Raw genomic sequence first — 24,806 nt, forward strand, 5'->3', positions numbered from 1 at the left:
AAAGTTTCTCTCACTTCTTGAATATTGCACAAATTCCCTGTTGTTTTGCTGTAAAGGCAACTTGACTAAGTTAATGGTTAAGTAAGAGGGCGGAGAGTCCGGGGGTGGGGGGGTGGGGGGGGGTGGGGGGGGTGGGGGGGTGGGGGGGGGGGGGGGGGTCTCCTCTGGTTCACAAACACTGAACCCAGTTAAGCTCCTGGAATTTCCTCTGGTCATTTCCTGTCTCTGTCAACTTCTTGTAACTGAAAAAAAAATGCAGTTTTCTGGACACTAACACTGATTTGTTGTTTCCACTCAAATTGTCCACCTTTGAAATGTTTATTGACTTTATTTTATATGACATGTTACTACTTTGAAAGGCAGCTGATAACCAGACTCTCCCCGTTGCAAACAAACAGAAACACATGAGACATTTGTGCAATTGATCCCATCCAGGACAAGTTTGCTCAGGGTATTTTTGGGGGGGTGAAAGTGTTTCTTTGTGTGGAGAAATTATAATAACAAAGTTCAAAACAAACAAGAGAGGACGTGAGTGTTAGGAAGCTTCAGAAGACTTTGAGTTATTTCAAAGTAAAGTTCAGAATTTCTCAGTTTATTGAAAGAGTTTCCCTTCTTGCAGTCAAATCTTCACGTTCACGCACATTAAAAAGAGAGCTGGTTTCCTATTTCTTTCACTCGAATGAAATTATAACCTTTGTTGTTTTATTCTGGTGTTTTTATTCTCAATTCTGTGGAGGGAAAACAGACACAAAGCGCTTCATAAAGCAGCGCGGACGAGCTCTGAACATGAAGTTCTGCTGCTGCTTATTGGAGCGTTTAATATTTATTTGATCTTTTGTTTGGAGGCAGACATCTTTGTTCGTCGCTCAGTCTTTTGCGCTCTTTCCAATTTTCAGTCCAAATGTGTGTGTTTAGTCTCCGCCAGAGGAATGTGTCCCCCCGTCAGAGGCCGAGCAGTTGACTCACAGTTCAGAGGTCGGAGATGTTCTCAGCTCGGTTGTCAGAAAAGGCACACAAACAAACCCATGGGTCCACAAACACACGCACATGGAGCGTCACAATGCAAATAAATACTGTGTACTCTTTCTCATGACCTGACCACTCCAGTGATTTTCCTCCAAAGGAATCCTTCAGGGAAATCCTTCAACCCCTTGTGTTTCATCACCAGAGGTCACCAGCCATCTCCTCATCCTCTGGGTGCGCCGCAGGAGGAGGAGGTGATCACAATACTTTGTTCTCCCATCAGCTTTTGGTTATGTCGCAGGGAGAAAACACACTTCACTCAGAGATGAATGGAAACTCATAGAGCTGAAGGAGAGCTCTGAAGTTCCTGATAAAAGAATGAAAAATAGTCTCACCTTCACCTGACAAAGCTGAGAAATTCACAGAGAAAAATGTGATTTAAAAAAACAAATGTTTTTTTATCCATTTGAATTAGTGATGGAGTTTCTTGAGGATGGTCGACAGGCTGCACAGGATGAAAATAAAACAGTCGTAAACTTCCACGTTCAGAGAGAGAGAGAGAGAGAGAGAGAGTGGGGGGGAGAGAGAGAGAGAGAGAGTCTGAATCAAATAACATCTGTCCACATCATACATGTTTCTGAAATGTGATCATATTTCTTTTAGCAGTATAGTAATTTTATTACTTGTGCAAATACAACAACGCAAGTTACTCCGGGATGTAGCTCTTTTATTCCTTTAACTATCTGTCATTTAGGACGCTCAGTTGTGTTATTGTGACGCTGCAGTGACACATTAGCTGAGCTGTCAATACAGTGTTGATCTCACTGATTCAGCTTCGGTGAGTTGGAGAAAAACACTCTGTTATCTGGATGTTAGTGCTTCTTGAAAGGATCGCATTTATAAACCTTTTGCAATAAGAAGAAGCAGCAACGAAACAGCAGAAATAAGTTACAAACATGCAACAGAAAACTCATAGACATCAATTCTGATGGTAAAACCACACAGGTATTATGGATACAGGCAAATATTAATGTTATATACAGTCATCTGTTATCATACAGTTAAGGATAAATGACTGTTTTTGACTATTTTTGGCTGTTTGTGTTAACTCTGTTGCCATTTTAAATAAAGGAATAACTGAAAACACTGCATGTGTAGCAAATCTGATTCCCTCGGCCAGAAAGAAAGTTATTAGCAAGTTCATCCCCTTGTGTTATGAATAACAGAAATGAATGCATGTATTTGGGTTCATGAGAAAAAAATGTAACATGGATGTGTGTGTGTGCGTGTGTGCGTGCGTGGGTGTGTGTGTGTGTGTGTGTGTGTGTGAATTTATATGATGTATATATCGGGCTATGTGTTGTTAATAAATGATGTAATCTATTAATGTGATATATCAGCGATGTGTGCTCAGGTTGAACACTGTTTATCCCGCTGTCAAACATCTGAGCCTCACAGAGGGGACTGTTCAGCATCCTGCCACTGTTGATCAAAGACTCACCGCTGCCTCACACACACACACACACACACCCACACACACACACACACACACACACACACACACACACACACACACACACACACACACACACACACACACACACACACACACACACACACACACACACGCACACACACACACACACACACACACACACACACACACACACAGCTAGAGACATAAATAAAAGCAGCTGCACACATTTAAAGCAGTTGAAGGAGCAGTGATCAGGCTGCAGAGTGACAGCTGTGCTGCCAACAGATGGATCTTTTCCATCAGAGTCACTGACTGAGATGGTTTGTAGAGAGTGGAAAAAAGATCTGTATCTGAGCGAGCGTTCTGCCGGTGTTTCTCACCTGGTGTGTGTGTGTGTGTGTGTGTGTGTGTGTGTGTGTGTGTGTGTGTGTGTGTGTGTGTGTGTGTGTGTGTGTGTGTGTGTGTGTGTGTGTGTGTGTGAGATAAAACACATCAGTCCTCCAGGCTTGAATCAGGCAGGTTGTTTATTGAGAGAACGCAGCCTCGTTAATGCATCACCACTTTTCCTCCATAACTTGCACTGATATTGCTGAATTTAGTGGCTGCTAAACTTAGAATCATGTGACAGCTATGAAGAAATACGTGGACTTCAGTCGGCGTAGTTTTAATGCAGCACAACAGATTTAAGCCATAGTCTGAAAAGTGTGCAGTCAGAACATAGTGTAACATTTTGTTTGCCAATTTGTAGTTTATTCTACACAATTTCAACCAAATCTTTCTGGATACATGCTTAAAATGTGTGAGATTTCCTGCTGCACTTTCCTCTTCACCCAGGAGAGTATTGCCATCTTTCTTCCTGATACAGCAGAAGTCTCATTTCATTTTGTGTGTTTCTATAAAGGTGCTGCTTTTCAGCATACATACATGTATGCACACTCAGGGCTGATTCGCTTGCAATTCTTTATCACTGTAACCAGCAATGTTGTGGACATCACACAGGCTCAGACACACGCTGGGTGGTATTTACAGATCACACACCGCCTGCAGAGGGAGCATCAGTGAGGGCAGGAGGGGAAAGAATCTGACCCTATGTCAGGCTGTTGTGTGAAACTTATTTTTTGTTGGATTCAGAACTCCGGTCCATCCTTCTTCAGGTTTTTGTAGTCCGTGTTGATCGCCATAAACTGTGGATGAAGAGTGATGCTTCTGTTAAGACAGCGTAGTTCATCTCAAAAGCAGATCTGACAACATGTGAGGGGTTACCTTGTACTGGTATGTGGGGTCAAGTTTATTCCAGGGTTCAGGATTTGCTGTCTTGTTCCAGCTAAACACAAAAACCCACACACATAATTGTATAATGATCAATCAATAAATCAAGACTCAAGATAAAACTCAGCGTATGTCAGGGCTTTTCTCCTGTTGTGCACCTCAACAAATCAACACATTTTGCGCAGCAGGAGAGGAGGAAGTCCAACTGACAGGAACAGCCATGCTGGGATCTCTGTTGTCCCAATCATAAAATATCTTTGCATAGTTGAAAGATAAAGTTTAAAAACAAATTAATTAGAGATTAGGAGTGATGGGAAGTTTATGCAATATAAAAGAAACACATTCTTGCTCGGTTGGGTGTAGTGATCAAGATGACTCATGAAAAGCTGTTTTAACATGGAGAAATACACTGAGGCCTGTGGTTAGTATGTGCAGGTTGACTTGTTTCAAAAAAGGTTAATGACAAAATGTGATAAAACTTTAAGAACAAACAGCTGCAGATGATCACTAAACCTAAACGTCTACTGTTTTACTAACAATCACACTGACAGTATTGGATGGATGGATGGATGGATGGATGGATGGATGGATGGATGGATGGATGGATGAAGGGCCTTACGTCACATGGGGTCCTTTGGCCAATCGGATCAGGTATAGGGAAGCTCCGCCCATTCCCAGGCAGATGAAGAAGAACTGAGGGATGAGCTGTAGAGAGGAACGTTATGGAGAGATGGAATTTAAACGTGAGTTTGCAGTGAATCCTAAAGTCTATGGTGTGTGTATCGCCTTGTCTATTTCCAGCTGTGTTGACTTCAACACACCAGGTGGAAGATTTGTTTGAAAAAGTGAATGAAGGGTTGTTGTTGTTTTTTTTTAATAAGACCAGCATGAGGAGACATGTAGATATCGAGCCTCTGTAATCTGACTATAACAGAATAAAAAAATTAAGACTTGAAATGAAGTGGCGTTAGATTTTTGTGCAGTGAGTGAATTTCTTGTGCATTCCACCCTGCAGACGTGTCCTTAGTGAAAGTGCTAGTATCACTGTGTGAGGATGAGTCAATTTTATGCAGGTTAATTGGATTACTTACTGTGTTGTACATGTTAGAGGGATTTAAAGCTGATCTCTCACAGGCAAAGTTGTGTTTGTTCTAGACTTTAATCTTTGCCCGGCTCTGGTTTTTTACACTTGCTCTAAATCTTACTGTCTCCTCGTTCTTTTCTGGTTTGTAATCATTGTATCGTAATTTGCTCTGAGCAGTTTCCAAACTACTTCAAAGACAGACAGATCTCCGGTGTTGCATTCATACAATCACATTTCACCTCCACTGAAACTGTAGAAAGAAATAATGAAGAACATCCTAATTTGCGGGCTGAAAACCAAAGTAACAGCTGTTGTCATGGTGGACAAGCATCAGATTTAATTGGCTTCAAACTCAGGACTTCTAACATCTCTAAGAATTTAAGGACCCAAAAATATAAATCTACCTTTTTGACTAATGATCAGAATTATTTCAGGCCAATAAAATCACACAGTTATTTAGAGAAAGTATATTTTTTTGTACATTAAAAGGCACCATCATCTGAAAAACATTGAAGCTGACATAGGGAAATATATCCTGTTCTTTTCAAAGTGTGAATTATTCACCTTTTTGGCCTCAGATCCAACTTTCCAAGTATAAAAAGGCCCAAGGCGTATCTCCATAATGCTGTGTTAGTTTAACTGATTGGTCGCTTGTTTTCATGTGAATTAGCTCCATTTACAAAGATGAACTTAATCAAATCAAAACTGTAAAAATGTAGGCTTTACTGAGGTTTGGCAAAACAGTACTTCTCAATAATACTTCAAATGTAACATCAGCATCAATATCAGAATGCAACATGTTTTAGCAGTGGTGTGAGAGTACTCTTAAGTAAAATTACCTTTGCAGTTTCATATACTTTATTACAGTGAATTGTTGTTCATGGCATTTCTCTCAACCTGTTTTACAGCAGCACACTGTGGAATGGTTCTTATTATGCATTCACACTATTTCTGAGAAATCTTTGACACTTAAAGCTGGTGGGACAGACGGGATCGGACCGGCTCTGAGGATTAACCTGCTTCCACTCCGTCATCCTTCGTCATCCCAGGGAACCTGCTGCCTCACTGCCCTGTGAAGTGTGTGTGTGTGTGTGTGTGTGTGTGTGTGTGTGTGTGTGTGTGTGTGTGTGTGTGTGTGTGTGTGTGTGTGTGTGTGTGTGTGTGTGTGTGTGTGTGTGTGTGACATGACAAGTGCCCGAGCATGAGTCTCAGCTAGTTTATTCACTTTTTATTCTACATCAATAATTAATTTCAATTTATTGATTTCAAGGCATTAGTCTCTTCTTTTTCTTTACAAACCAGAATGATGGATTGTTTCATGTTAATTGTTTGGTATATTTTACAACTGTGACATAATGGATCCATATTTATCAGCAAAATAAACAGTTTTCACCAATATTTAAATGCTTTATATATTTTGTGGCATTCTCCACAGATGATACTTTGATTTTTGTCATATTTTCCACAGTGTCTGAGCCCTCACTGAAACAGCAGTTGCTCCTTGTGCCAGGCCAGATGGCACAATAGTTCTTCTTACAAGCTCATAGGAGGCATAGTGACCATCAGTATGTGTGTTTTCCTGTGATGGACTGACCACATGACCAACACACACACTGGGATACGCTCCAGTCCTCTGCAACCATATTCAGCGGTAGAGTTGTTGTTTACTTTCACACACATGTTATGAAGAGTTTTGGTCACAGCCTCTGTTAACATTCAATAAAAATACACACACTGCAGAGAGTAATGGAAGGACATTTCAGCAATTTAATGTTGGCATAAAAATCCTGACGTGCATATTTCACCATTTCGCCCTCAAAATGATGCATGGCTTCACATGCAGCACAGACCGGAGCCCTAATGGCTTATTTACAAAATAAAAATGTGTCAGGAAAGTTGCTAGTTTAACATCAGTAGACAAAATTCAAAAAGATCAAACTGAAAGCAAGTGAAAAGTTTCAAAAGGTATTTTAATAAAAACCTTGCAGCAAGCGGAGACGGGTCATATACAGACTTCAATAAAGGGCTACACACGAGTCGTCTCAAATCTTTTTCTACAGTTCAGCTCTTCATAGGGTGAAATACAAGCTGTGTTAAAAGATATAGCCCGGTGAGCAAGCAGGGATAAGATAAGTTCCACCCAAAAAACATTTTCAGTGCAGTCCCTCCCCTGAAGCCCTTTCAGCTGAAGGGCAGGACCAGTGAAGATCCAACAAACTCATTTTTAAGTAGCTAACACAGTTTTGTAACAAAATGCTCACTCAAAATGACTTCCTAAAAACATAGGTCGTAATTCCTGAAAACGTCCACGCCTTTTATATATAAAACGAGGGTTTTAATTTATATTGATTTTCTTTTTTATATAGTTTATTACATTTCCATGTTCAATCAGGTGAAATGACTTAAAGGAAAAGATGTCATGAGCAAGGGTGTGAAAAAACACCACCACCAGCATCTATCTCACTGTTTAAGAAAACAATTCAATCATGTGATTATATAATTTCCATCATTGTGGGATTATTAGATTACGTTACAGAGGTCACTTGCACTGTGAACGGTTAAAGATTGAAAGTAACTCCTTAGTGCTGCAGCCACTTGTCCGTCTGTCTTTATTATCTTGATTAGCTGTAATGATTTTATTTTTACCATTCTATCCATCTCCACACAATCTCAGCTGACTGTGGCCGAAGGTCAAACAGACAGAGACAGACAGAGACAGACAGAGACAGGCAGAGACAGGCAGAGACGCTCACATTGCCACCTACGAGCAAAATAGATTAACCAATCAGCCACATGAACATGTTTTCTTCATGTAATCTCTGATTTCAAGGACTTTAACTTTTGGACTCTGTAACATTTGTTCTCTGTCTCTGACTGTCTCTGTCTGTCTCTGTCTCTGCCTGTCTCTGTCTCTGCCTGCAGTAACTTGATCAAGGAGGTTCATAGAGTCTCTCAGGGATTTGCTCCCTGCAGTTCTTCTCCCTCAGTCTCTCCCAGCGTATCAGTCTGTCACTATGATGGACCACATCAAGGAGCTCTGGTAGAGTCTCACACTGGTTGCCTCTCTCTCTCTCTCTCTCTCTCTCTCTCTCTCTCTCTCTCTCTCTCTCTCTCTCTCTCTCTCTCTCTCTCTCTCCTGGGAAGACAGTGACAAGAAGCTAAAACTCTGTCACTTCTCTCTCTGACAGCAGAGCTGGCTTTAAGAAAAAAACCCCTGAAATAATCTCCTCCCCTGTGGGAACAACTCATATTTTTAAATGTGTTTTATTCCATCGGCTCCCTTCTTAAGTGCTGAGATTTTGCTGGTTCAGATGTGAAAGCTTTGTAGAAGTCATGGATGGGTTTTTGATGTCCCCCCCCCCCCCCCCCCCCCCCCCCCCCCCACACTCACACACACACTCTAGTTGGCTGGATTTCAAAACGAGCCACTAATGGAGCAATTCCACCTACTGAGTTAAAGCTTGGATGAGATTAGATGGGACAAAATTAGACTTCTGATAATTTTCCAACACTATAAGAACACTATGCAGAGACTGCAAAGCTTTTTTATGTACAGATGAATGTCTGATGTAATTATCATTTGTATTGTTATTTTTTAACATATGTACATATATATAAACACAGCTCATGCATTGTGTACCCATATTGCTGAATACTGTATATAAACCCATTCGTATCACACTTGCAGACAAACAATAATCATGTCTGAAAAGGAAGAAGCAAAGCTTATTTGATCCTATCCTTTCTTCTAGATCTCAGTTACTATTAAGTATGTTCCAGCTTCAGATGCTGCTCAATTATGATTCACTTTGAATACATTTATTATGTTATGTTTGACATCCACAGTGAATTAGACTTCTGGTTTGTAGGTTTGATACAAATACAAGCCCAGATGAAATCAGTATTAAAAACTCAACCAGGTGCTAGTGCATTTCTTTAACTGAAATATAAAAACATAAAAAAAAAAAAAAAAAAAAAAAAAAAAAGGTTGATCTATATACCTTGTAGGATTTTCTTTTTTTAGATAGAAATCCCAACACACTATTAAAAGCACCACAATTGCCAGAAAGGAAATTATTTTATTTTGTTTATATGTGTTTTCTTTTATGTAAAAGTCATGAACATGGAGATAAAAGAGATTAATATCAGGATATTAACCAGACACAAAAACAGTGAGGATTTGAATAGTGGTCAAAAGCATGAAACTATTCAGAGAAGAAAAGAAATTAACTCTGAAGAAGAGATAACTCACCCCGGGGTGCTTCTTGGCATGCTCTATGGCCGTCCGAATCATAATTGCTCCTGTTTCCAAAGTTTAGATTCAGTACATGAAACAAAGTAGCTCAGAGTTGGTGTTTCAGGCCCTTGTTATCAAGAGCAACAAGCTTTGCACAGTCAGGATTTAGACCTGTTGCTCAGTGCATGTGGAGAGAGGGGGAGGAGGAGGAGAAAGAGAAAGAGGTCATTTACATCTGATTACGGCTGCTGCTGGTCCCTTGTTGGCTAATTGCGCTGTGCTGGAAACTGCATAACAGCAAGAAGCCAAATGGTAAAACCTAATTCTTTTTAAAAAATGTTCATTAAATATCCAGATTGGACACATTTGACGTTCCTATCAGAGTGTTTGATCGGAAGTTCTATGACGGCCTCCCGTAGAGGACTTACTCTCCATCATTTCCATCTGAGTTTGAAGACTTTGGGTCTTCTGGGGAGCTCACAAGAGGAAATGGAAAAGTATACAAACACTGCGTCCCCATGGGAACTATCAGTTACAAAACACAGGAGTGAGTCTCTGAATACTTATTCATTTCTAGGTCCCAAGTTACAAACTTAAATGTTCAGTGAGAAAGTAATTCATGTGGAATACACGTTTAAAAAAACAAAACAAAACTCTTTTGGTTGATTACATCATTTACTGGGTTGATTATCTTTGCAGCTCAAGTTCGGGACACTCTGTGATCACATTTGTCCCCTTTGAGAGCTTTTCAAAAGGCCGATCAGCCTCCCTCAAAGACCCAGGAGCACACTGACGATGGAAACATGGCAACTCACCATAATGACCTGTAACTGCACAACAAAAGGAGTGTTTTTCTTAAATGAGGGGAAAATCTGACCCTGCAGGCCTTTAAAATGGGGCTCAACATGGAAGATATACTCCACTTACAATCCTAAAATAGCATCCATAGTCATATAATATAATATCTAAAGAAAAAGAAAAAAGAAAAAAACAGGAGATATTAGTTTAACTTAAAAAGGAGAACCTGGTTTTAATCAGTTTGGACAAATACTGTGTGAAATTACCAGCCGTCATAGTATTATAGAAAGAAATTAAACCTAAGACCTGAAATTAATTTATTATGGACATGTAGGAAGAAAGTTTTATTACTTTGATGGTGTTTCTGTAGATTTCTAAATGTAAAAATAAAGATTAATACTGGTGCTCTGGTTTCTGTTGAATAGATAACTAATTGTATGCTTTAGCAAGAATATTAAATAACTCATGATGAATCAATGAATACACTAAAATAACAATCCACAAAGTTTACCTGCACTTAGTGCTGTAGATATTAAAATGTCAGTGCCAGCCTTCTGTTTGACCATATTTGGATGATAAAAGAGTTTCTTTCTGATAAAACTTTGGCTATAACAGGTAACAGAGGTCAACACACTAAGGCTTTTCAGCTCAACATTACAGGTCATCTTAGCAACAGAAGAACCAAAGGTCTTGGTTGATGTATCGTCATCAGCTTATGTAAAAACACACATTGAATCAATCATCAACACTCTAAGTCTCTTAGTTTCCCTCAAAGGTCACTATCTCAGATTTTTCTGCGCTCCAATTTCATTAAATGTTGAATAAATATAATTATTTGCATGCTTGACTTACAAGCATGCAAAAATCACACTTTTGTCCGTTCCACCGGAGCCTCAACAAGCATCGTATGATAATTATTTTAGGAGGAAGGAGTATATGAGTACAGCTCAGAGTGACATGTGATCGGTTAAATAAATGCTGTGAGCCCTGGAATTTGCATGAGGTGTCACGTACAGCACTCAACTTCCGTCCTGCACAAGAACAACCATCATTTGCAGAACCTGAGCCGGGAGGTTTCGGTATAATGACTTCATCAGCCTCAGACGAGGCGTCTGCAGATGATAATAAATCCCAGAGTGAGGCAGGCCAGGGTGCGTCCTGTCAAATATCTCGGCGTGTGTGTTTGAGTGTGTGCTAATGTGAGGCAAACCTTTTGCAAATGGTCTCCTGGAGCCGTCTTATGAGAGCCTCCATAACGACTGACCGGGGCTTTGCATGTGCTCGTGTAAACGTTCGTGAGTTTCTGTTTTTGTTTGCACTGCAGTTCAGTATTTTGCAGCATTAAAAAAGCAGTTTGAAGATTAAAACTTGTTTTTAGAGTTACACTTTACAATTGGGTATATACGGCATTAGGGAGAGAAGGAAATACATAGTGTTGAAGTGGTTAGTCCTGTCACCTCACAATAAGAAGTTAATGGTTTGATTCCAAACTGTGGCTTTGTCCTGTTGGGTAAGCACGTGATAACTGTACCTTATTCTGCCCCACAGTTCAAATTCTTTTTGAAACGGATTGCGAGCATGCACCATCAGGTAATTTGACACAATCCTCTTTTTGTAATAGCTGTATTTGTGATTTGAGCAGTTGCTCACATACATAGAAATGTGATGAGCTGATAATTTGACATTTCTAGTGAAAGAAGTCCTTTCAAATACATATAGAAAACTGTTATTTGAAGCTTGAACTTTGTTTTGATACCAACACCAACTACTGTATAGGTGAGAAAAAACTGGATACAGTTAATAAAACAACTGGCATCTCAACCAGCATCTTGCAGTGGATTTAAAGTCATAGGTCAAAAGATCAAATCCACATTTTCCATATAAGATACTTACTGTAGCCCACTGTGTCTGTGAAATGTGGCTCTGTACAGTTTAAGTCACTCTGAAGATCCACCAGTGGCGACCCTTCTCAGAAGATATCTACAAACTGCTTGAAACGTCAGCAGCACCGTCAGCTTCCCACTGGCACATGACGCACAGATTTAAAATGTGGGAGTGAAATGATTCACTCTGACGCAGGACACCAGGTGAAGTTCAAAGTAACCAGTTGAAATCCAACAAACAAATTAAGACGGGTTTAGGCAAAAATCCCGAAGCACAGGGCCGTAACAAAACCTGCAAAAACAAACACATATGCAAGGTAGAACAGCGAGGACTTGACAGGGGAACCAAAAATAAAAATTGAGAAGCAAAAATTATGGAGCAGACTGACGAAGACACCAGCCAGAATCATGAAAGTAGAGGGGCCACAGGCACGGGGAGTGAAACAATAATGCAAAAGGATGTTAAGACATTAGTTGGAAATCAGTAATAAAAGGCAGCATTAATATCACACTGCTGATATTGATGAAGTGAGTTATAGTGAGTTATAGTGAGTTATAGTATGTAGTTTAAGTCAAAACTGGTTGAGAACCAAATGTTTCAAATGTCCTTTTGACCTATATGACAATAGGTCACTGTGTTTCAGATTAAAGCGTTCCCCCGGTGTCGTGTGTTGAACCCCTGTCTCACAGCAAAAAGACTCCAGGTAGATTCCAGGGTTGGGACTTTCTTGAGAAGTTTGTATGTTCTTCCTGTGTCAATGGTGTTTTCTCAGGTTAATCCAATTAACTCACACAGTGAATCATAGTGACTCTATATTTGTCCAGAAGATGTATGGATGAATGAATGGATAAAACATCTCCAGTGCTTCTAAATAGAAATAAACAATTGACTTTCCTTTATTGACTTATGACTTCCTGTATTTAATTTTATTTTTTACAATTTAATTTACCTCATTCGCTAGTATTTCTTCATCTGACCTGCAGACACAAAAGATCCCTATTTATTAGAATTCAACAACTGTGTCTTTTTGAGTGCTTTCTCCAACACATTTTGTGGAAGTGCTATTTAAATCTAAAAATGCACTATATTGGTTTATTCTATTGATCGGCATTGATACTCATGGAAAAGAAATGTAACTTTCTTTGGGGGGTATGACTTTATTTATTTCTATGTGGCCACTTGATAATGATTATTGTTGTGATAGCCTCAAACATCAATCTATGGAAGTATTTCAGTTCATTATTTTATCTGAAGATGAAGAGTTCATTGAAATACGCAAAAACAAAACTCCATTTTTTTTAACGACAATGTTATTTCTCATTTATTTCATCTTTTTAAGTGACATTTAAAGTAATGGTGTACTTGTTGGAGTATTTACAAAAATACATTTAACAAAACCTCATTGGTCTTTCTTATTATGGGAGGATATACTTTTGCAACGTATCGTCTGCAAGAGGGAGATTTAGCAAAGCATGCAAACAAAAGAACTGTGATGCTCTGGCATTCATGTAAATATACCTAAAGATTGTTGCAGACCACACAGCTTCATGACAATGTTAGAGATGACCTCTTTAGGATGGTTAGAGACACTCTGCAGACACAGTTCAGGAAGTGTCTGAGGAGGAAAAGTAGTTAAAGACTTCAAAATGCCTCAGATTGCAATCTGACAGAGCATTTGAGGAATGTGCTTGAAAAACAAAAAAGATTTGTGGAGGTGCTACTACACATACTGCAGGACCTGGAAAACAAACTCTGTCTTTTTGTTTTTCTGGTGCACTAAACAATATTAGACATGTGGTTTTAACTCGGAGGCTGATGAAGTCTTGTGGATGATTCAAAATTAATGTCATGATCTTGTTTGTCTCTTCTTTTTCATGTATTCATTGTGTGTCTGCAGGACGGTGAGAAATTGTGCAATTGCCTACAACAAAGTAGGACGCACACACACTGGCCTGGTCAACACTCCGTGTAACTATGCCAACGGGACACTCTGCCAACAGTCTTTTTTATTTTTCCAACACTGAATCCACCAAGCTCTGTCTGCACTGGTCAAAAAACAGCGATTCATGTCACGTCTCTGTTCCCACATTTACTGAGAATTTGTGACACTGACCAGCTATACTGAGACAAAATTAAATTAAATGAGATTTTCTATCCATTAAAAAGGAGACAAAAAAAAAAAAAAAAAAAACCTTTACAGAGCATCTGTCACACCTCCAGCTCTGGGTCATTATTTCTGGGTCTCCTGCGCAGGACACAGGACTGTGTGACATGAGCTCAGCCCTGTCTGCTGCACCTGCTGACCTACAACACTGCAGCTCACGTAAATCCTCCTAATTGGACCCCGGCCAACTCAATGGCACAAATAGGGTCCAAATGCAGAGGAGGCTTGTTTAAAAATACACATGATCTGTATGGTGTTCCTCCAGAAGCGCCGAGGCAGTGTGGTAGACAGTTGATTTAGAAACGCCGTCTAATGATGATGTTTATTGCTCCGAGCAGAGAGTTTGACTTCTGCATCACTGACATGTGGCAACACTTGGGAGTCTGCACACGAGAGACTTCCACCCATTTAATGTTTCTGAATTTGCAAGACAGCACACATATGATGTATCATTGAAAACGGACCGAGATTAAAGCTTTTTTTTCCCCACTTGAACAAGAAGAGGAAATCTCAGGATGTGAGGGAATTCATTTCTATGTATCATCCAGTTGTTTTTGACTTTCTCAAAATATAGGAATTCTCATAGTTTCTGGTCTTTCTGCTCCTCGTTCCAGGTTGAGGGGTCGGAAAACCTTTTAATCCAGACCAGAATCGAACACAGTTGTCTTGTACCAGCAAACATAGAAAATGTCTCTAAATATCATTCACCTGTTTGAGCGACACAAAGGCATCCTTGAGTTGTAAGAACACAGTCTAATGTATGAAAAGCAGAGGAAAAACCTTGTTGAAATGCAGCGTCGCCATAGAAATTAATTCTGGTTACTTGCTTTTGTACATAAAAGATTTTCTTGTTTTTCTTCCTTTTAATCCCTCTTGTTAAATTTGAGCCAGTCACTCAGTCAGGCCTGTGTTGACTCTGATTAGGACAACTTCAGCTCTGCCGTGGAAACCAGGCTTTCTATGTGTGTGTGTGTGTGTGTGTTGTTGCTGCACCACTGCTTGAGTAAAAGCAGAACAATCAGGGTGACTGGCTGAACCTCGTGCCACAGTTTAACTCCACATAACAGCATTAGAACAGCGAGGCCTGCCTGGTGAATAATCAGGTCTGAGGAGCAACTATGTCATGTGGACACGCTGCAGACAGCCGACTGCGTTTTACATTGATTCCTAATCATCATCTGAAGGTGCAGAGTCAAAGTGTCACATGTTGTCAGCTTGTGATGGTTCAGTTGAGTCTGTCAAGAGAACAAGATGATAAAGGTAAAGATGTTTTTCAGCTGGCAGGAAGAACAAGGGATTTTGTGTTGTTGGAAATATGCAGACTTTTTCTGTGTGACTCACGTAGCAGTTTGGACAAATATACATTTAGCTTTAAGAAAAAAATCTATAAGCAGTGACTTACCCTTAATTGAGATTAAATCTATCGTAATAAAAAAAAAACTTTTATGTGATATAGAATCATTGCATTTGGTGTCCATGTGTGCCATCTAGTGGTAGAACAGAACATTGCAAGTCTTCACAAAACATTCAGGTCTGCTGATAGAGTCATTGATATACTGGACATAAAGAGATATATCATTAAGGTTTCTACAAATACTTCTATGTAAGGTAATACATATACACATAAATCACAGTTTAGTAGATTATCCACTGCTCATTGTTTTATTTTTTAGATTGATCAATCGGTAGATTTTCTTTGAACTAACTACTGTTATAACTTTATCCAATATAAATAAACCACCTTGTGCCTCACTCTCAGTGTAGTGATGTCATTTAACTATATTTGTGTTTTGGACAGTTGATCGATCCGAGGTGGCAATCCACTAGGAAACTAATGTACTTTGCTTCATTAATTGTTGAAATGATCATTATTAGACATGATTTTAAGTATCATCTTGAAACAAAGACCACTTTCTGTGAAGGGCTTGCGTGTTCTCACTATGTGTGAAGGCTTCTTTTTCCCCCCACAGTCCAAAAGCATGGAATTCATATTAGATGACTAAACTCTTATGAAAGTCAGAGTTAAATAAAGCAAAAATAAACTGATGAAAGGATAAAAACATTCTTGAAAATTAGTCTGTTGAGTTTCTCCCCAGTTTATCATGAAGAAAACATTTTTTTTTTCAGAGCAGTAGAAATTTATGGATTAAAAAAATACAAAAACTAACCAATTGTATTTACACAATACACAAAATATCTAATATAAAAAGACATTCATCAATAACAAATTAATCACCATTCAATATGAATGGTTTCACCAAGCATAATAAAATATAACTCTTTACAACAGATACTTTTTTTTTAAAGTCACAGGTTTCTTGGAAATGTTGAAAGATGAATTGTGAACTGAACTTTTTCCAGCCACCTGAGAACTTCAAAAGCATATCAAGGCCATATAAACGCATACAAATGTTAGGCAGCGTGTCTCAAGCTGACTCTCAAAAAGAAAACTACTTTACTTGATGTTGCTTTCTTATTAAATCCTGAACTCAAAAACACACAAACAGATAATCAGGACAAACACAGACGGTTCTTAATGCATTAAAGAGATTAAAAAAGGGATGATTTTCACCTTATTTGGCTTTTTAAGAGAAGAATCTAAATGTTGAGAACAAGTTTGAAATACAAATGTGCAACTTTTAATACAGAATGAAGATTTCAAGAGTTCTCTATTTTTAACTCTTCCACATTTCTCTCACCTTCTTAGCATCATGCTTGGAAAGTGTAAATTTGTTCTCAATATTTCATTTTCATTTTTGAGATTTCCTAGAAGCGTGAGTATGTCTGCCTCTCTGTGTTTGCCCTGTGATGGTCGACTGGCTTCTGCATCCCTGAGTTGGTTAAAACTGTAGAAAATGGATGGATGGATTCTTGAAACGCAAAACAAGACAAAAGCATCCTCCTCCTGGTCGTTCCAGAGATTTGTCTCCGACTGAAACCTCACTCACAAAGCAAAAGTTCCATTTTCAGCTCTTCTGAACCAAAGAGCAAAAGTCTCAAAAGTGTGATTTCTAGGATGTAACCATAGCAACGTCAGCAGCGACAGCAGAGGGGGGTGTCAGGGCGGCTGGAACAGCAGCAGCAGCAGCAGCAGCAGCAGCAGCGTTTCCGGCTGATGCCTGCGCGGTGACGGCGGGCTCAGTGGGCCGCACTGGTTTGGCGATCTTCATCGGAATGAAGACGTTGGAGGCACAGTGCTCGCTCAGATACTCGCCTCCTTTTTCCTCGTAGTCCTGTCTGCTGATCCACCCCTCCGCCCCCCCGGCGGCCGGGTGCTCCACGGCCCAGTCCCGCGCCCCGTACCAGGAATCCACCGCCGGCCGCGACGCCATGCTGACCTGTGAGGGACAGCTGGAGTCTCAGTGAGGGAGTCACGGTTCACTCATACGAGGTTAACACCAGATCATCGATTTGAAAAGTCTAGTAGAAGAATTCTGCTCATGTCCCTCAGACTGTTGATCTTTTCCTGACGCACGGTTTGAAATAAAGCACTGCACCTTGAATTGTGACTGGAAGGGCCTCATGGCCAGCAGCTCCCTCTCCACCCTCGCCTTCATCCCGGGGTACTGCATGTTTCCTCCTGTCAGGAACACGTTGCTCACCAGCGCCTCCTGTTGCTCCAGAGAATACCTGGTTGCAGCATAAAACAATTCAGAAATTTAAAAAAAAAAAACTATTCAGTTCCATTCCAGGGCCTTTCAATGTGGAATTTTCATGTTCTACCTTCCATCAGTTTTCTCAAGTACTACAGCTTACACCCACAATGTGAACACAAGCTTGCTGGTCTAATTTATCCAAGTTATCCATAGTTGTGGGTGTGAGTGTTTTTCTATTTTAATATGTTGTCGTTGTAATAATTTAGTTTGTTTACTGCTGGCTGTAAACCAAATTTTCCCCTTGGTGTTGTTAAATTCACCTTGAACCTCTGTGTTTGCCATGTAATGAACAGAACAAACGGTTCTTTGGCCTTTTGATAAATTATAGCCGAGAAAAGCTCCAGTTGTGGGCTGTTATGAAGCAGGTAAATAGAAATGACTGCTGAAGTGAATCATGAATACAGTCCTGAGTCATTTCAAATGCAAACAGTGTAATATAACGATAAAATTAAGTTGAAATCATTTAAAAATGCATTGTTTTTCTGTGAAAGTCATTGAATCAGTGGACTTAATAAAGGGTTTACCTGATTTAGCAGCAATACCTTCATGAGGTCATCATAGAGCATTTCTATTGGCGTCAGGTCTGTGCTCTGACTGGGCCTCTTCAGAAGGTGCCTTTTCTGCTCTACTTGTGAATTATGTGTAGACGCAATTATATTTTGAGATGCATGAATACAGAAACCTAAGGAGGTCAACTGCATTCTGGTCTTCTACTACCTGGCCAAGATGTACTGCAGCGTCTCCATCAGTCCCATCTGCTCCTCTCCGGTCAGAGACGGTTGAAACAGGATCTCAGGACATCGCAGACGCTCTGTGCCCACAAACAGCTGGTGGTACTCCGCCATGTTGAACGCCGGCTGGAGATGATAACCAAGGCTGTTCATTACCGACGTGATACTGTGACAAGTATCCACACATCAAGTTTCAGGTGATCAAGTAGCAGAATTAAGCAAAAAACTTTTTTTTTTTTTTTTTTTTAAAAACCTCGACTGAAAGTTTTGTCACAGACTCTTGTCACACAGCACCCCAGCAGCTAATTGCCCATGAGCATTAATGAGGTTCTTAATGTCTGCCAGTGAGGTACTCGTGTCCCCTGTGCCTCTACCTGAGCCACATTAGCAGGCTTTTCTGGCAGCGTGTCCTCGGAGAAGTCGGGATCCATCAGCCCCACTCCGTCTCCCTCGTCCATCGGCTGCTCCAGCTCCGACACCTGGCACAGAGCGACAAACCCCCCAGGCTGCCCGTCAGCTCCACTACATCCACTGCAGCAAACAAGCCCACATCCTGCACAGCCCTCAGGCACAGCCACCTGATTATTTTACTGGATCCTGTCAATTAAGCTTCAGCTCGGTGGCTTCAAAGTGGATGGTTTAGTTTGACCACTTGGTTTCCTCTTTAGTATTACAAACAGGGGAAGGTGTGATTGTGTAAGATAGGGTTTAAATTAAACTACATCTGACAGAACCACAAAAACCTGCTCAGTTTTTTTTAACTATTCAGATGTTTTCACACAGCTAGGGAAGCAGTACACTGTAGGTTTAAAGTTACATTCCTCATTTCAAGAAGTCTGCTCTCAATCCCAATTTGCTCTTTAGTGTTGACAAGATTATGGATCTTGGACTTTCAGGTGGGAGTTGGAAGCTTTGCTTCAATGAAAGTAATTTTTCATTTACAAGAGGAGTGTTTTGTCCATTCTGCAGGTGACTTACGGTAGTTTTAATCAGGAGAGAAGGGAAACAGATTTTATTCCTCGTTAAAATGAAATTAATTTAGTAGAAGAGGGGATTTATAAACGGAAGCGAGTAGTGAAACATGTTCATCCCTCGATGGCAAAACCACACCTACATCATATATCACATGTGTAGATATAGTATATCTAACAGAAAGTATATGTGATGATACATATCTCACAATAACAATATATTTTCAGCAATTTAACAGGATATCTAGTTTTCAGCTTTTGTCTTGTATTTTCATTTTCTCTGAGATCCTAATACTTTATTGCACATCTCAAAAACCTTGTAAAAATACTATTATTTTCTCTCTAACTCACATATATTTAGCATATCTCAGTTCTCTGAACTCACCTTGAAACACGAAGGCTGTGAAATCCACTGTTTACTTGTTTAAACAGTCAGTTTTTTTGTTTTTGTTAACACCATTGTCTCCATAAAATATCAAATGTACAGTTTGATGAAAGTGATTTAAAATGATTAAAAACATTTTGGAGTGTGAATAAAGTTCACAAACGGTCACGGCTGCCTGACTCTATCATATGGTCACTTGGTGGAGGAGGACGAACCTCTGTCTTGCCCTCTGCACCGTCCTGCAGCAGCTTCTGTCTGCTCTGCTCCACGGCCAGCTGCAGCTTGTTGATGTACGACTGGAGCTCCTCAGCAGAGTCCATGTTGAGCTCCACCAGACTCTTGTGGAACTGATCCAACAGGCCGTCCTCCAACAGCTCCTGCACACACGCCCAACTTCTCACATCACTGTGCTTTGTGCCGAACCTTCAAACGGAGACTCCTGATGGTCTCTTCCTTGCCTGCACTGCCATAAGTCTGTCCAGCCGCTCCTGATCCTGCTGCAGCTTCTCCTCCCGGCGGCGAGCGTTGATCTCCTGAAGCCTCCGGAGCTGCTGCGCTCGCCTCTCCTGCCTCTCCTCCACGCTCACACAGCCGCCCGGCACCTTGCCCGAGAAGGGAAGCTGAATACGGTGAACTTCTCGCTCGTAAAACTCTGGACTGCGCCACTTTTCGAGTTCTGAGGGGAACGCAACAAGAGGAAATGCAAAGAAATGAAAAGAGCATTCATGATTCTTTTCTATTAGCTCCTTCAATGATCAGCCATTGTTATTGGCCAATAAAGTAAAAGCTGCCAGTAATATAATCATAATGGCCATTTTATATGTAATCGAGCCAAAACTGCAATAACTTGCATTACAATAGTGTAATAAGATCTTTGATCCATTATCGTAATTACATTTTGCAAATAATCAAGTATGTTATTACGTTTAGGAATACCATTTAAAAGGTTCCTTCACAAAGTAATAACTGTGGACAATATTGTAATAATATATGAGCAGGGCTGCATTTCTTGAAAATAAAACATTTGTTGTAAGTTTTTGGACAATCTTCTTATCAGAAATAGGTATTGTGTACAGCCTACTCATTAGTCAAGCATATATACTTCACAGCAGTCGATGTCAATTATGGTTATGAAAACTATTTCAGTATTTTATTTAATGAATAGCAACTTACTGCATTATTGACCTTATCATATTTGAAAAGTATTACATTACTAGCAGTTATTACATTATTGATTGCTACAATCCTCATTCTCAACATGTCTGATCCATCATCAGTCCAAACACAGAGGAACAATCCCACACACTCAATTCAAGCATGTTTTTGGTCTGTGGAAGTAAAAAAACCACTCACATGGGAATATCGCAGAAATTCTCCATTAACAGACCCTCACTGGACTCGAACTGCAGATAATCTCACCGTGACAACTACACTACCATCAGGCCAAGTCTGATCCCCATTTTTGTGAGAATGTATGTTTTGCACTGGCACACCGACCTTCATGGTAATCCACAGCAGTGTAACTGTGCTCGTGCAGCAGCTCCTCCATGCGGCTGAGAGTGATGGCCGCCAGGTGACCAGGATATTTCAGCTGCAGGAGGCGCTGTAGGTAGGATGCTGCTTGGCCCCCGGCCACATTCACACGCTTGCAGTTCACCGCATCCAACCTCGAATCAGAAGTGTGTGAAAACCAGATTGAGCACAGGACAGAAAAACTATGCGTTTGCAGTTATGAAAAGTGGAAATAAATTGGATCGATCAAAAGAGTGAATGCAAATAAAATGTGATATAAAGTTTGAGCTCATCGGCTTCGGTTGATACTCACTTGCCGTTGATGACTGGCAGAATGTGTGAGCAGTGGTATCCTGAAGACAAGATGACGCCCGTGTGTGATGACTGGAGGCTCCTGTCAGTGTTGTGGTAGAAACTGTACAAGCCATCCACGCCGTAGGAGACGTACGGGACTTGGTAGCACTCGAACAGCAGTTCTGACATCATCTGCCTGCAGTGCAGCGGGTTACAGGGGGCCTCCGTCAGCACGATGGGATGCTGCACACTACCCTGCAAAAAGGTCAAAAAGAAGAATAGATTTATTATTCAAGTATTAATATGAGTGGATTTCAGATTAAACACCAAGGGGGAAATATCACAGGACTAAACTTGGTCGAATGAATCTTAAAGCTTTAGAAACGGCCCGTCAGTCTTTCCTTTGTGGTGTAACAACATTTATTGTCCTCAGTGAACCTCCAACTTCTATCCAGGGGAGCAGCTCCACAGCATGATGAAACTGCCACCATGTTTGACAGTAGGTTGACTGGACCTTCCTGTCTGGGCTGATTTAATCATCTGTTATGTCATTCCATAAAAGCTCGATTTTGGATTTCTTCAGTCATGGATCACCAAGACTGCACAGCATCTCTGTGATGTGTTTGAAGACTTTGCTGAAGAAATTATGAATGGGGAGAGGGGAGATGGTGGAGCTTTTTTATTTTCTTTTGAGAAATGTATTTAGTTTCTGACTCAAAAGTAAGATAGGAGTAGAATCATGATCTGTGTCGTTGCTCGTAAATAAATTGGCTTAATCACACTATGACTAATACAATGTTTATGGTGCGTATATTTGCATAAATCATTGCCTCTGTGATTCCTAACAATGAAAATGGTTTAAGTTGCCTTTAAAAAAGAAGTGTATAAAGCACTTTTGATTTCAAAAGAAAAAAGTTGAGTCAGCACGTTTTTAGATCCATGTTTTATGCAAATATCTTTATACGTAAGTAAGTAAAGAGTGTGAATCCGTTAGCGTCTACCAGTTACATCAGCCGAGTATCAAACCCAAACGTTACTCTATCAGAGTCACCTCACCTCAGAGTCGACGCCCAGGTGAGTGAACACATAGTCGAGGATGAGCTCTTGGATCTCGAAGTTCACCACCACGTTTCGGTCGAATTGGCTCTTCAGCAGCCACCTCAGAGGCTCCAGGTTCGGGATGTCGTTCCCGATCTGGGTCTCGCTCCTTGCGGCTCCTCTGCTACGCGCCGCCACCGACCTGAAGAGCAGCCGCGGGGAGTCACATCCGGGCCCCGGAGCGGCCCAGCCGGCCCGCGTCTGGAACGAGCCGTTATCGATGACTACCGGGGCGGACGAGGAGCCCAGGCACTGAGCGGGGAGCTCGAAGAGCGGGTCCGGGGACGTTTTACAGTCCTGGAAGGAGAAAATCTGACACACCGGTGCATGTGTGGAAGCCATGTTGTAAACCTGTCGCTGCAAAACACCGCCGAGTGGAAACCACGGCGGTCTGATCTTAAGTTCCTACTGTTTTATTCATATAATTTTATTCATTTATTATTCTCAGAAATGTAAAAAATAAAAACGAAGGAATTAAAATATATATAATCTGCTCAAAAATGTGCGGATGAAAAAAAAACTCACCTTATCAATTCCAGAAAATAAATAGCCTACATTGATGTTACATACTTGATATTGATATTATACGCTGAGTTATATTTTTATTTGTTTATGAAATCTTTTAAAAAGGTCCATATATACGTGTGTGTGTGTGTGTGTGTGTGTGTGTGTGTGTGTGTGTGTGTGTGTGTGTGTGTGTGTGTGTGTGTGTGTGTGTGTGTGTGTGTGTGTGTGTGTGTGTGTGTGTGTGTGTGTGTGTGTATGTGTTGCTCAAACAAATGAAGTGAACACTAAAATAACACATCCTCGAGCTCAATGAATGGTATATTCCATTTGAGAATCTTTATGCATTACATAGTGGAATGTGTTGAGAACAAAATAACATTAACAGAATGATCAATGTAAATCTAAATCATTATCCCATGGAGGTCTGGATTTAACAACTTAAGTGGAAATTAGTCAAAATGAGGCTCAGTAGTGTGTGTGGCCTCCACATGCCTGTATGACCTCCCTACAACGCCTGGGCATGCTCCTGATGAGACGGCGGATGTTCTCCTGAGGGATCTCTTCCCAGACATGGATCAAAGCATCAGTCAACTCCTCAACAGTTTGTGGTGCAATGTGTGGTTGATGGATAGAACGAGACATGATGCTCAGGCCAGTCCAGAGCATCAATACCTTCATCATGGAAGAACTGTTGACACACTTCAGCCACATGAGGCCTGGTATTGTCCTGCATCAGAAGGAACCCAGTGTCCACTGCACCAGCATCTGGGCTCACAATGGGTCTGAGGATCTCATCCTGGTACCTCATGGCAGTCAGGGTACCACTGGCTAGCACATGGAGGGCTGTGCAGTCTTCCAAAGAAATGCCTCCCCACACCATTACTGACTCACCACCAAACCGGTAATGCTGGAGGATGTTGCAGGCAGCAGAACATTCTCCATGGCGTCTCCAGACTCTGTCACATCTGTCACAAGTGCTCAGTGTGAATCTGCTCTCAACCTTGAAGAGCACAGGGCGCCAATGGCAAATCTGCCAATACTGGTGTTCTCTGGCAAATGCCAATCACCCTGCACGGTGTTGGGCTGTAAGCACAGGCCCCACTTGTGGACGTTGGGCCCTCATACCACCCTTATGGAGTCTGTTTCTGATCATTTGAGCAGAAACATCCATATTCGTGGCCTGCTGGAGGTCATTTTGCAGGGTTCCTGCAGTGCTCCTCCTCTTCCTTCTTGTACAAACGCCCCCCTCCACGTCTCCTGGTGTACTGGCCTGTCTCTTGTCTCCTGTCTCCTGTCTCCTGTCTCCTGTCTCCTGTCTCCTGTCTCCTGTCTCCTGTCTCGTGTGTGTGTGTGTGTGTGTGTGTGTGTGTGTGTGTGTGTGTGTGTGTGTGTGTGTGTGTGTGTGTGTGTGTGTGTGTGTGTGTGTGTGTGTGTGTGTGTGTGTGTGACTTTTAAAAAATAAATACTATTCCTACATTTTGAGTAAAAGCAAATCAACAGACATAAAAACATACCTACTTTTCGCCACCAGAGGTCGTGCTGAATCTTGTGCGGACATGAGGGCGGCAGCCTGCCATGCTTGTGAATTGATGTAATAATTCCTAAATTATTATAGCAAATCTCAGAAATATATACTGTAGAAATGTTATTCTTTTGAAGACAGACAGTATCTGCACATCATGAGAAAGCGAAAGCTGATGTCTAATGATTTTTGTAAACATTTGCAGAAAAAGTCACATGTAATTGAATATTAGTTGATACACATATTTTTACTGC

General features: G+C 40.8%; 2 protein-coding genes across 2 annotated transcripts; both read right to left on the minus strand.

Annotated features, from left to right (window-relative positions):
• Nucleotides 1-2,941: 2,941 nt before the first annotated feature.
• Nucleotides 2,942-9,605, minus strand: ndufa4l2a (NDUFA4 mitochondrial complex associated like 2a). Its single transcript, XM_080469985.1, has 4 exons — nucleotides 9,046-9,605; nucleotides 4,329-4,414; nucleotides 3,704-3,764; nucleotides 2,942-3,624 (listed from the first exon to the last, which is right to left on the minus strand). Exons 1-4 carry the CDS (start codon nucleotides 9,085-9,087, stop codon nucleotides 3,568-3,570), a joined length of 246 nt encoding a protein of 81 aa, XP_080326111.1. The 5' UTR covers nucleotides 9,088-9,605; the 3' UTR covers nucleotides 2,942-3,567.
• A 5,912-nt stretch (nucleotides 9,606-15,517) lies between these two features.
• On the minus strand, nucleotides 15,518-22,895 carry actr5 (actin related protein 5). The gene is made up of 9 exons (XM_080469965.1): nucleotides 22,482-22,895; nucleotides 21,445-21,680; nucleotides 21,117-21,286; nucleotides 20,078-20,295; nucleotides 19,835-19,996; nucleotides 18,638-18,742; nucleotides 18,250-18,389; nucleotides 17,374-17,506; nucleotides 15,518-17,214 (listed from the first exon to the last, which is right to left on the minus strand). The coding sequence occupies exons 1-9, from the start codon at nucleotides 22,863-22,865 to the stop codon at nucleotides 16,888-16,890; spliced, it is 1,875 nt and encodes a 624-aa protein (XP_080326091.1). The 5' UTR covers nucleotides 22,866-22,895; the 3' UTR covers nucleotides 15,518-16,887.
• Between the last annotated feature and the right edge of the window lie 1,911 nt (nucleotides 22,896-24,806).

Source organism: Lipophrys pholis (genome assembly GCF_963383615.2).
Source record: "Lipophrys pholis genome assembly, chromosome: 8".
NCBI classification, from domain to species: domain Eukaryota; kingdom Metazoa; phylum Chordata; class Actinopteri; order Blenniiformes; family Blenniidae; genus Lipophrys; species Lipophrys pholis.